General features: G+C 35.5%; 1 protein-coding gene across 2 annotated transcripts; it reads right to left on the bottom strand.

The window, feature by feature from the left end:
• Positions 1 to 3,199: 3,199 nt before the first annotated feature.
• LOC111416635 (protein tyrosine phosphatase, mitochondrial 1) lies at positions 3,200 to 12,841 on the bottom strand. 2 transcript variants are annotated; one of them, XM_023048704.2, is made up of 5 exons: positions 12,683 to 12,841; positions 12,333 to 12,459; positions 12,159 to 12,236; positions 3,491 to 3,724; positions 3,200 to 3,417 (listed from the first exon to the last, which is right to left on the bottom strand). In XM_023048704.2, the coding sequence occupies exons 1-5, from the start codon at positions 12,700 to 12,702 to the stop codon at positions 3,289 to 3,291; spliced, it is 588 nt and encodes a 195-aa protein (XP_022904472.2). In that variant the 5' UTR covers positions 12,703 to 12,841; the 3' UTR covers positions 3,200 to 3,288. The 2 variants fall into 2 exon arrangements, with proteins under 2 accessions (XP_022904472.2, XP_022904482.2); XM_023048714.2 differs by lacking the exon at positions 12,683 to 12,841 and having other exon boundaries at positions 12,333 to 12,470.
• Between the last annotated feature and the right edge of the window lie 99 nt (positions 12,842 to 12,940).

Genomic DNA, 12,940 nt, shown 5'->3' with positions numbered 1-12,940 from the left:
GGCGTACAATTTTCCTCCCTTCTTATCCAGCTCTCTATCTGCCAGATGCTTCAGCACGTACACGTTATCGATTGCTCCCATTCCCTTCCGAAAGCCTGCCTGCCCATCCGGCAAAATTCCTCCCAACTCCATCTCCTCCTCCAGTCTTCCCAGTAGTATCTTCGTGTAAGGTATACACGAAGATACTACTGGGAATCCCACCCCCTCTCCAACGCTATTCATCCCCTCCAACAACTTCACTCTCACCACCCTTGATGCTTCCAAACATGCCTCGTTCTGGATCCCATCTTCCCCTGGCGCCTTTCCATTCTTCAATCCCCTAAGCACTGCTTCCATCTCCTCTTCTGCTATCTCCTCTCCCCCATCTCCCTCATAGCCTCCCAAACCCGTTAGCCTCGTTTCTACCCCTCCCAATAATCCTATAAAGTAACTGTTCCATTCTGTCATGTGTATTTCGCTGGTTATCCTCTCCCTACCCATCTTTCTCTTTTTCAGATACCTCCAGACCTCCCCTTCCCTTGTTATCCCTCTAATCTCTGCCGCCTCCTTCTCCCTCAGTTCTGTTTTCTTTCTACTGCATAACTCTCTGTATCCTCTCCTGGCCTCCCTATATCTATCCACCCCTATCTTCCCCCGTCTCCACTGCCTCAACCTCCTTCTCGCCTCCCTCTTCGCCTTCTTGCACTCGCCATCATACCAGTCGTTCCTCCCTACTCTGCCCCCCTACGTACACACTCCCGTTTCAGTGTTGCCTCCCGCACTACCTGGATAAGTTCTTCCAAACCATTGATCTCTTGTATCTTCTGTTGCCAAGTGTCGAGGTTTCCCCTGTAGAATGCTACCCCTTCTTCCGACCAGTCTGTCCTGATGAACTTGCTTCCCAGTTCCGCTCGCCTTCTGCCGTCCTCCCCCTTTACCTCCACCTCCAACGGTTGATGATCCGACTCTACCGCTTCTCCCACTTTAAACCTTTCTTTTTAAAAAAATATACGGGTGTTCCATTAAAAAAAATAAAGTAGGTGGCGACTTCCGGTATAACCGGAAGTGCAAGAAATCTGAAAATATTTTAGTCGAAGAGATCGTAATTGATAATACCGTTGAATTTCTCAGTCAACGATAATACTTAAGTCTGAATTCTCAAATTTTTATTTTCGCCAGAACCCCAGAATCGTCTAATGACCGGTCTCGCTGAGACACCTGTATATCTCGGTAAATGTTGACTTTATAAAAAAACATTTTATACAAAAGTTGTTTAATATTTTATTTGCCATAATAAAACTGCATTTGATTGTTTTTAATTTCGTTACGCTCATTTGATAGAGATTACTTTTCTCTTTACGATGACGTAAAATTTTTGCCCTTACATCAGAAAACTGGTTTTAGACTCACAAGCATCAAACAACGTAAATCAGACTTTGACGTTTTTCAATAAGTCATTAAACATTTGTTTTCCATGGCACACTAGATTAATATCGATATATGTGTGCACTTTTCAAAAAAACCCTAATTATTTGCCAAACTATTAATATTAGTTATAAGACATATGGAGTATAAAAGATGTAAAATGAGACGCCGAAGACGACTAATTGTAAGTAATAAAATATGGGAGATGCCGTTTAAGAAAATAAAGTTATGGTACTTCAAAATTTCAAAAAATTAACGTGAAATAGTAAAGTGACCAAACGATCTACACAGCCACTCCATCATGTTGCTTAAGTATGATCTGAATACTAAAATGATATCTCAAAAATCGAGTGTTCTCTGATTTTTTGAACAAATGTCTGCTGGAGTAGATTTTTCTAGCAAAATTCGAATAATTCGAGAACAACCGAATCAAATTGCAAAAAGTAAAGTTATTTATAAACCTTGAAAACAGACAGATTCAAAGTTGTAAAACTATACAGGATGTTCCATTTAAATAAATAAAGTAGGCGACTTCCGGTATAACCGGAAGAGTTAGAAATCTGAAAATATTTTAGTCGAAGAGAACGCAATTGATAATACTTAAATCTGAATTCTCACATTTTTATTTTGGCCAGAACCCCAGAGATGTTAATGACCGGTCTCGCTGAGACACCTGTATATAATTGTCATAAAAACACACTTCAACCAATATAAGATAATTATGTATAGGTTATAAAATTATATTTATATTGCAGGACTTTAAATTCTGGCCCGGTTAAAACTATTATTATACAATTTAATACACGAGTTACTGCAAGGAAAGTTATATTTGATTAACAAATTGAAATAAGATCATCTATATAATATACATTTTTATTTAACAGAAAGAAAATTATAAACAAAATTGTCGCAATAATGTGTAACAAATGACTTGAAACCCGTCGACGTAGACAAATTAGACAAAAGTACCTTAAACCATAACATATAATTCTCTTCGAGATTTAAAGCTTTTATTCATCATAATTCAATTAATAAAAAAATAGATCGATAACAATAAAATAAGAAGTAACTTGTTGAATGAAATTCGATCAAGGATATGTCAAATTTTGGTTCAGTAGTACCGTATTCGTTCGAATCTAAGACGCACTATTTTTGCTATATAATCGTTTATGGAAATGGGGTGCGTCTTACAATTGGGCGCGTCTTAGATTCGAACGAATTTTGAATATACAAAATGTTTGTATCATTATTATGTAATAAAGTAATTTATTTGCCATCTTTATTTTAATACGAATTTTTTTTCTTCGATATAATCATTCAAAAAAATGGAGTGCGTCTTAGATTCGAACGAATACGATATATCAGGTGAGTAAATTTGTTGTTTCCTTTGTTTTTTGTATAAACGACCTTCACTAAGGTCGTTAATGCGATGAGTAATATTTTTGTGTTTTTTTTTTTGTGTATTCATAAAAATCATGACATTAATTTGGAAATTGGACACCGATTTAATCAGGTTGTTAGAGGGCAAATTCAAAATTCTTTTGGTAAAAGAATTGTCCAACCATCACAGTAGCAAAACCTTATGGAAATAAATATTTCAGCTGTAAAAAGTCCAGCAGCATCCATGGAAGTACATAAAAGACTAGGTGATGAGGTAGTGCAACTAATATGAAAAGTTTGCTTTCAAATTATATAGGATATTGTTAATTTATGGGAAAATGTAATACTATTACTATTTAATAACATTTTGAAAATTTTACAACAAAATAAGATTAGTGATAAATAATAAAACATATGAATGTAAAATTATGTATTGAAGAGAAAATGTGGGTGCAAATTAACCAAAGTAAACTATCTCTTTAATGAATCAATTGTAATTAAAACCTATTGTTTACACCGAACATTCGCATTATAAAATGTATTTAAGGCGTCCCACTGAGCTGTGTGTAGCAAAATATGAGGTCGTTTGTGTTTCATATAATCTACAGCTTCACTTGGAGACAGTCCATTTTTCTGAAACATTAAATTCAATAACATAAATTTTATCTAAGTGGAACTGTTAGCAATATATGCAATCTTTGCTTACCACCATTAAGTAGCATCCGACAAGTGTGGCACTCCTGGTTCTCCCAGCTTTACAATGAACATACACAGTAAATGGTTTTTCTTGATTTAAATTTCCAACGTTATCAAGAGTTGTGCTTGCTTTTGATATTCTATTTATGAAATTAACTCCTTCTAACAATTTAGTTTGGCACGGAACTTCAAACATGTCAACTGTAGCTAACTGAAGAAATTCTACACCAGCTGCTTTCCATTTCTAAAAACAACGAAACATTAGTCAATAATGTATTATTAAGAACAGTAAATAAAGATAGAGGATATAAACTAATTTTATAATGATAAACTAATCACTAATTTTCGAAGTAATTTCTACTTTGCTAAATATTGGCTTTGCCGCAATTTTAGAGGTAATGCTCGATTATGGCATCAACAATATACTTCAGCAATTGCAAAACTAGCCAGGTAAGACCTTGCATGATTTATAATGGAGTCTAATCAAAAAAGCTCTATCAAAAGCCTGATCTACATCTAGAAACTTTCTTTCTTCCAGCGATTTTTCACATATATCTGTGATTCTGATCAATAGTTGAGTTAAACTGGAACTAAATTTTTTTCGCCAATAACAGAGAAGCAGCGAGATTGTCCTAAAAGATAAAACTTCATTTGGTAGTTTCCCTGGCTCAATTTAATAGTCAACATATTTTTTTATGCACAATTAATAAGTGTAATAAAAACTGTAGCTTTCCATTTAAAATAACGAAGTTATGGTCTACTTTCGGTAGAGCGGAAGTGGCGGCCATCTTGAAAATATTTTAGATCAAAATGTAAATGACATCAGTTCTTAAATATTGTTATTTTTTATTGTACAAAAATAAAGATGGCGCTGCGTCAAAAGAAACTTTCCCTTCAACATAAAGTTCCTATTAGGTGTAAGTGATAAAACATCGAAAACTGTGCACTTTCGTTATCAACGTTGATTTGAAAAACTTAGTAGTTTCGAAGATATTTAGTATTAACACTGAGACTATTCAGAAGATAAGTTAAATATGATTTTAATTTATGGTGAATGTCGCTAAAATTCTTCGGAAGCAGTACGATTACACAGACTGCGATATCCCAGTAGACTAATTTCAGACCGAAAACGTTCATAAATTTATCCACAAACCTTACCAATTTTAAAACATTTAAGAAACAGAAACGACAGAGAGATATACGAGATGATGTTCGAGATGATGAAAACTGCAATGGTCTTGCAAATAATAAATGACAACTCGCATAAATCATTGCATCTCAATACCGGTATTCGGTATTCAAAATTATTAAAACCGGGATACCGGTATTAATACCGGTATTACTATAAAAACGTTTACTCACTAAATTACTAGATAATACAATCACTAGATATATCTAATTGTAAGATTTTTTTCCCTTAATTCCTACTATATTTTTAGATTGACAACAAAGCAGAAGATACAGAATCTGAGAAGATAATCAAAAAATGGAAAGATATTAGGAATCTGTACAAAGTACCAATAAACTTAAAGGTCTGGATACCATTATTGCTTTGTTGTCTTTCACTTGGCCCAAAGGTTCCAACTTCACTGCCGCGTCAAAAAATGAAATTACACCACATCATCTGAAGCTCTGTGGAATTCTTTCGAATTCCTGCTTTGGAATTTTCTGGAAAGGTGCAAATTCAAGAAAGAAACTTTAACATAATGGCTCTTGGTAGTTTGTCAGACTTATCATATTACTGTTATACTTGGTGGGACACTACACGAATGAAACTGACCTGAAACACTATTATGGAGTAAAAACTCCAAAAATAGTTGTATGCAGAGAGTATTTTATTGTTGGCTAGGTATGACAAATTTATTGAACACGAACGTTAAGCTGTCGTCATCAAAGGTTGAGTCTTCGTCATCTTCAATATTCTGTCAGAGTGCAAAATGATATTTCTTGTAGATGGTATTCACACTGATCAAAAAATGTCACTTGAAAAAATGAGGTTATTATTATTATTATTGCTGCCGGGCTGAGGAGAGCGGCCCCTCTCGTTACCGCGACCTATAAGATCTATTGTAACTTTAGCCCTCCAAAGGTTTAGGGAAAATGTAGGTCCTTAATGAACCTTAGTATTGTCCTGAGGTCTTGAACCTTTATGTCGGTAGGTAACAGGGGAGTTTTACCGAAGACGTTGTGCCTTAGACGGCCTCTGGCGACGCAATTGCACAGTATATGTTCAGCAGTTTCTGACTCGTCGTTGCATAGTCGACAACTTTGATCCTCAGCTTGTCCAATGTGGAAGAGGTGGTATTTTAGGAGCACATGGCCGGTCAGGTAGAGCGTTCTTAGATCCCCTTTGCTGAGGCATAAAACCTCTTTGGTTTTGTTTTGCGACGGAGTTATCATACTCTTCGCTTGTCTGTGACCTGGAAGTTCTTTCCAGCGTAAGGCTATCTTTGAAGCCTCCCAGTTGTTGATTATTTGTTTCAGGTGGCTTTTTTGTAGTCCACATCCAGGTTGGGGTCCAATGAAGGGCGTGTTTGCTGCCTCTTTGGCCAGCTTGTCGGCCTTCTCATTGCCCTCAATGTTGCTGTGACCTGGAACCCACCATAGGCTAACATCATTGCCCCTAGCGAGTTCTCTCAGGTTGTTGGTACACTCTCTGATCAGTGCGGAGCCGCACGTGTAGGTCTGAATTGCCTTCAAGGCGGCCCGACTGTCTGTGAAAATGTTTATGGATGCACCTTTTTGTCCCTTCTGTAAAAAAGTTCAAAGCGGTGCAGAAGTTTATAGCAAGAACTTCTGCTTGCAAAATTGTTAAGTCCGAGCTGAGGGGCAATTTGATGTGGCTATTTGGTCCACTGATGCCCATGCCTTCTCCAGATCTTACTGTCTTTGAAGCATCGGTGTACCAGGCTAGGGCTCCTCTGTTTAGTTGAGGCCCTCCCTTCGCCCAATCATCCCTGCTACTAAATATGACCTTATACGGTTGGTTGAAATTGTATTCCGTTGGTATGAGGTCCGTTTTAATTTCAATCAGGTGATTTAGACATGGGTCCTTGAGGTTCTCGAGGTGTCCTCTGAGGTTACCCTGCATCAACTTGAGTGAAGAAACTGTTTTCAGTGATAAGGCACTTAAGGCTGCCTCCTTTTGTATATATAAGTGGAGCGGTGTAAGACCGAGTAGGGCTTCCAAAGCAGCCGTCGGACAGGATCTCATTGCACCCGTTATGTTAAGACATGCTAACCGCTGGATTTGTGGCAGCTGTTGTTGAGCTGTCTTATGTTTTGTTTTTGGTTACCAAACGCGACCATGGGTTTGATTATTGCTACGTAGGCCCAATGAGCCATTCGTGGTTTGAGACCCCAGTTCCTTCCTAGGAGCCTGCGGCAGATCTGGTTTGCCATGATGGCCCTTTTCCTTACCTTATCTAAGTGTGAGTTCCAGTTTAGTTTACTGTCAAGTATTACCCCTAGGTATTTAGTTTCTGTTTTGAGGTTAATAGTTCTGCTTTCGATGGAGGGTGCTTTTATTTGTAGCTTCCTTCTCCGAGTGAAAGGGACTATTTCGATTTTATTGGGATTGATGCTGAGCCCATTGCTTCTGCACCAAGTACTGGTGAGTAGTAGGGCTTTCTGCATTAGCTGAGTTATGATTGAATCATATTTACCTCGGATTGTGATTACCAGGTCATCAGCATACCCTTGTATCTTAAATCCGTTTTTAGTTAGGGTGTTCATCAAGTCATCAACTACCAGGCACCATAATAGAGGTGATAGCACTCCCCCTTGGGGACATTCTCTTAGCGCCTTTATAGTCAGCGACTCGCCTCCCAGACTGGCTGTGATCTGCCGACTTTTCAACATGGCTGTACACCACTTGATTGTCGACGGATGTATGTCTTTTACGTTTAGAGCCTTCTCTATGGATTCATATGAGGTGTTATCAAACGCTCTCAAAAACTCAAAAACCCTCTATATCTATGAAAGCACAAAGGGCTATCTCTTTGGTAGCAATTGCCTCCTCTAAGGTGCTAGTCAAAGCATGGAGAGCGGTAATTGTTGATTTTGCTTTCTGGTAAGCATGTTGGCTAGGGTGGAGTGGATTTGTGACAAGCACTCCATTCCTTAGGTATTGATCGATTACCTTTTCCATCCTTTTGAGGAGAAATGAAGTTAGGCTAATTGGTCTGTACGCCTTAGGGTCCGCGTTTGAACGCCTACCACCTTTAGGTATGAAGACCACCTTTACTTTCCTCCATAGAGTGGGTATATAGCTAAAGCTGTAGCTAGCTATACAGTCCTCGGCAAAATTATGGAACATATTCAATAAATTGATAACAAATTTTTTTTTGCAAAAATGCCGAAACGGGTCAATTTTGGTTAATCATAACACACATTATGACACCATATTCACTTCCTGATAATCATTTTTTTATGGGTTATGACGTCATCGACATTTTTTTTAAATGGCACCATATGCATTTGTTTACAGAATCTGAAAGGATATTTTTTTCTGCGACCAACGATGTAAATATCGATATGGGTTATATAAGGAAAATTTGGAGAAAATTAGCTTTAAGGGTACAAATTTTATTTCTTTTTGTGAACGTAAAAATAGCCTTACACATGGGTAACCATGGAAACGCTTTGTTTGGTTTTAATAATGTCTATTCAAAAACGTCAAAATTAGTTTAGTGAGTGTTTAATTGAATTGAAACAATTTTTATAGCGATTAATTCGTGTATTTTTGGATTGTTTTCTGTGTTGTAATTGTTTGTTTGTATTTTTTTTTCTGTTTTATGTTGTTTAGTTTTGTATTAGTTATTTTACAAATTTTATTTTTTTTCGAACAAAAATATATATTACCCTTGCGTAACCATGTACGTTGTCATGGTTCTTTAATTCTTTATTCTCTATTAAAAAACACTAATAATTTAAGTTTTAATGTGCAAGGTTTTAAGTTTTAATATTTAAAGTTATTTAATGTCCGTAGAATATGAATTATGTTATAAAAAAGAAATAAATTCTGATTCTAATCATTTAATCAATTGTTCGAAATGCCCTCCACCCACTTCTTGACAATAAGCAAACCTATTCATACATTCTTTCAAAGTATTATAAATAAATTGCGGACTAATATTACGAATTTCAGCGCTAATACAATTTTTTAATGCGTCTACATTGAGTGGTTTCTCAGCGTACACTTTTGATTTTAGATAACCCCATAGAAAAAAATCAAGGGGTGTAAGATCTGGGGGGCCATTCTATCGGCCCGCGTCTGCCAATCCACCGCTCAGGGAAACTATTATTCAAAAATTCGTGAACAGGATGTGCAAAGTGCGGAGGTGCACCATCCTGCTGAAACCAAATATTGTCGTCCAGTAGGTTGGGGTTATTATTATTTGGGAATGCTTCTAAAAGTACAGGCATCAGTTCATTCCTCAAAAACTCCAGATATCGTTGACCTGTCAGAATTTGTTCAAAGAAGAAAGGGCCAATGATTTTATTGTGAATTATGCCTGCCCATACATTCACTTTTTGAGAGTATTGGGTATGTACCTCGCTTATCCAATGAGGATTTTCGTTACTCCAGTATCTGCAATTTTGTCGGTTTACTGTGCCATTCAGGCAAAATGTAGCTTCATCCGAAAATAAAACGTTGTAAATAAAAAGTGGATTACGGTCACATCGATTCTGCATAATTTCACAGAATTCCATGCGGCGATCTGTGTCATCTTCATTGAGTTCTTGCACTAACTGCACTTTGTAGGGATGGTACCTCTCTGCTCGTAGCACACGTAGTACAGATCGCTGAGAAACTTGATGATCCGCTGCAATTTGTCTCGAATTACTATGGGGATCATCTTCAACAGCTAACAAAATATTATGTTTCACATTTTCGTTGATTTTAGGACGTCCAGCATGTGCAATGTGCTTAACATGTCCAGTTTCTCTAAATTTCTTGTCAATTTTGCTAACTGTTGATCTACTAATAACTCTGTCAGGGTACTTTGCATTAAACAAATTGCATACCTCTTGTTGTGTTCGGGTTTTATCTCCACATCCAATAAGAATTAAAATTTCTATGCGTTGGGTTTCACTTAAATGAGTCATAATTATTTTAAAATAAATACGTAACAACAAATGCTCAAAAATAAAAACAAAACAGTAACAAATATTGAAACAAAACTGGACTAATGAACACAGAACACGGCAAAAAATAACAACAAATAACAATCTCAATCAGAATGTAACGCAAAATAACTAATACAAAACTAAACAATATAAAACAGAAAAAAAATACAAACAAACAATTACAACACAGAAAACAATGCAAAAATACAGGAATTAATCGCTATAAAAATTGTTTCAATTCAATTAAACACTCACAAAACTAATTTTGACGTTTTTGAATAGACATTATTAAAACCAAACAAAGCGTTTCCATGGTTACCCATGGGTAATGCTATTTTTACGTTCAGAAAAAAAAATAAAATTTGTACCTTTAAAGCTAATTTTCTCAAAATTTTCCTTATGGGTTACATATCGATATTTACATCGTTAGTCGCAGAGAAATATATACTTTCAGATTTTGTGAACAAATGGATATGGTGCCATTTAAAAAAAATGTCGATGATGTCATAACTCATAAAAAAATGATTGTCAGGAAGTGAATATGGTGTCATAATGTGTGTTATGATTAACCAAAATTGACCCGTTTCGGCATTTTTGCAAAAAAATATTTGTTATCAATTTATTGAATATGTTCCATAATTTTGCCGCGCACTGTATATAGGGATATTATTAGTGGGAGAAGGTCTTCTAAGCCTTTTTGCAGAAAGAAAAATGAGGTTAGTACGGACATAAGATAGATAACAAATTTCTGTTTGGTTAACATCATTTTCCAGCACAGCTTTAAACAAGCATGGCCGTTTTCGATCGGTCGCCTCCGACTAGCATTTTTTTAATGAAACGACAAAAAAAGTCACTTAGAAACATAGAAAACAATCGATATAGGTCTCATTAAAAAGACCGACGTGATTTCAATGAGATGATGCAGCTCCACATAACGTACAGATAGTGACTGGACCGCGGGTATCCAAGACGATGGATTGGTATAAATAGTCCTGTAAGAGTATGAATATTAATTTGAGGTATAGGACATATGGAATATAAAAGATGTAAAATGAGACGTCGAAGACGACTAAGTAATAAAATATGGGGGTGCCATTTAAAAAGTTGAAGTTATGGTACTTCCAAATTTTGAAAAGTTAACGTGCCATAGTAAAGTGACCAACGATCTAGACAGCCGTTCTCGGCACCAAAACACACTCCATCATGTTGCTTAAGCATGACAATTGCATGATTAGCATGAAATTGATACTTAAATCTGAATTCTCAAATTTTTATTTTAGCCAAAACTCCAGAAACGTCTAATGACCGGTCTCGCTGAGACATCCTGTATAATACTACATATTGTTAAAGACTACTATCCGTGCAAAAAGTCAAGGCCCCTCACTTTAGAGATCGATATCTTCGCAACCGCTCGATAAAAAAAATTGCGACAAAGTTTGTTATAGTCACTGAACATTTCTACGTAACATATATTAATTTGAAAATTTTCGGATCCACAGTTTTCTTTTTATCGCGAGTTAAATGAAAAAAGTACCCGATTTTTTACGGTACCGGCAACTTTGTCAACTTTACATTTTCTCGCGGATTTGACCAAAATATGTCAAATAATGTCGATTATCGGATTTCGTTATCAGTTTTTCAAAATTAGAGCTCCCTAATTTTTTAAGTGCGATTTAATGGAATTACATATTAAAGAGAAACAGAAATAAGCTTTGCGGGGTGACGGGGGTTCCGTTCAATCGGAACAGATGGTGCGTCCTAGACAGGACGTCGCGCCTTATTTCTTTATGTAGGTAAGATAAAGGCGCAACGTACTGTCTGGGATGCACCATCTGTTCCGATTAGCCGGAACTCTCCTCTCCCCGCATCTCAACTTAAAATAAATTCGTGTTGCATTCCGCTTTAATTTTTTTATCGTTTGCCGAATTATTTCCTTATTTGTTCTCTGGAAATAATTGAGAGTAGTACTATAAAACAGCTTCAGCTTGTTAAAAGATGGCTAATAATTATTGACACTTTCAAAGATTTTGCCAAAAGCGACACCTCTTAAAAATATTTCAAACCTTTTTTCAAGCCCTTCACCATTTATAAACAAAATAGTGATTAACTTTTCGTAACATATAATAATATAACACCTATAATAGCTGCGTTATTCAAATTACATTTACTTTAGGTGCTGTATAATAACTTGGTCCTTTTTACTATATCAAACTTGCATGTAACATTTATTTAATAAACTTTGTATAATATAATAGGAAATACTTTTTTGAAATTTGAGAGTATAGGTAGGCAGCCAGTAGCACACTACACCCTTCTCTTACTTCCAAAAACTTTCAAATCCCTTTTTTACAAATTGTTAGTTACAAATGTATGCCTTTGTTTATTTACTAAAACTTTAAAATTATTTGTGTATTTTATTTCATTTATAATAAATTTCTTTTCTTAATGCATCAAAAACCCAAAAGGGACTCTCATTAAGCCTCTCACTGAGCCTGATGGCCTCTCATCCACAATATAGATTAATTTAAAAATTAAACTCTTCTTACCTCTTTATTATTAGACAGCCATAATTCATAATTTTCATTCATCGATACCACACCTCTTACATTTTCTTCATCTACAAGCTTTAAGAAGATTACTTTAAAATGTAACAATGCAATGAACAGTTATTTACATCATGTTTATCTAAAATGAAGTAGGTACCTAATAGAAGATCTTACTTTTGCTGTTTGACTAGGGAATGGTAGAGCCCCCAAAATAACATTTTCATCAATCCGATCATACCATCTCCTGGAAGTAATCTTCTCCATGCAAACATTGTATACCAATGTTGGAAAAAATGTTACCCTAGCAAACATTATTCAATGGTTATTCTAATAAAATCTATTTTCAATATACACTTTCACATTAACTTTCAACAACAAATTAAATCGATTTTCTAGGTCATAGTTGAGGTTAGGTATGAAAAAGAAAAGAAAGTTTATTAAGTGGGGAGGAAGAGAGGGGTTTAATGTAAAAAAGTTGGAATAAGGTAAAAACTTTATGTTAGTCATTATAAATTCGAACCTACCGTGCTAAAACTTCTTGCATGTTCCTTTTTTGTAATTTCTGATTTGGAGATTGGGTAAAATCAAATGTCAAAAATATGCGCAATCAATGACTTTAACTTACAGAATTTACGTCCTTTGCAAAAATTCAATAAATTTTTTTTATCAACTGTTAACGTATTATATATAAATTGTATTTATAATTTGTATCTGTATGTAAAGTAATTACTACAAAACATTTTAAATACAATAATTAAATGTACTTCTCATTCGAACTTTAA

Source organism: Onthophagus taurus, chromosome 7, assembly GCF_036711975.1.
Source record: "Onthophagus taurus isolate NC chromosome 7, IU_Otau_3.0, whole genome shotgun sequence".
Taxonomy (NCBI): Eukaryota; Metazoa; Arthropoda; class Insecta; order Coleoptera; family Scarabaeidae; genus Onthophagus; species Onthophagus taurus.
Note: the sequence above shows the minus strand (reverse complement) of the source record. Positions and strands in the feature narration are given on the sequence as shown.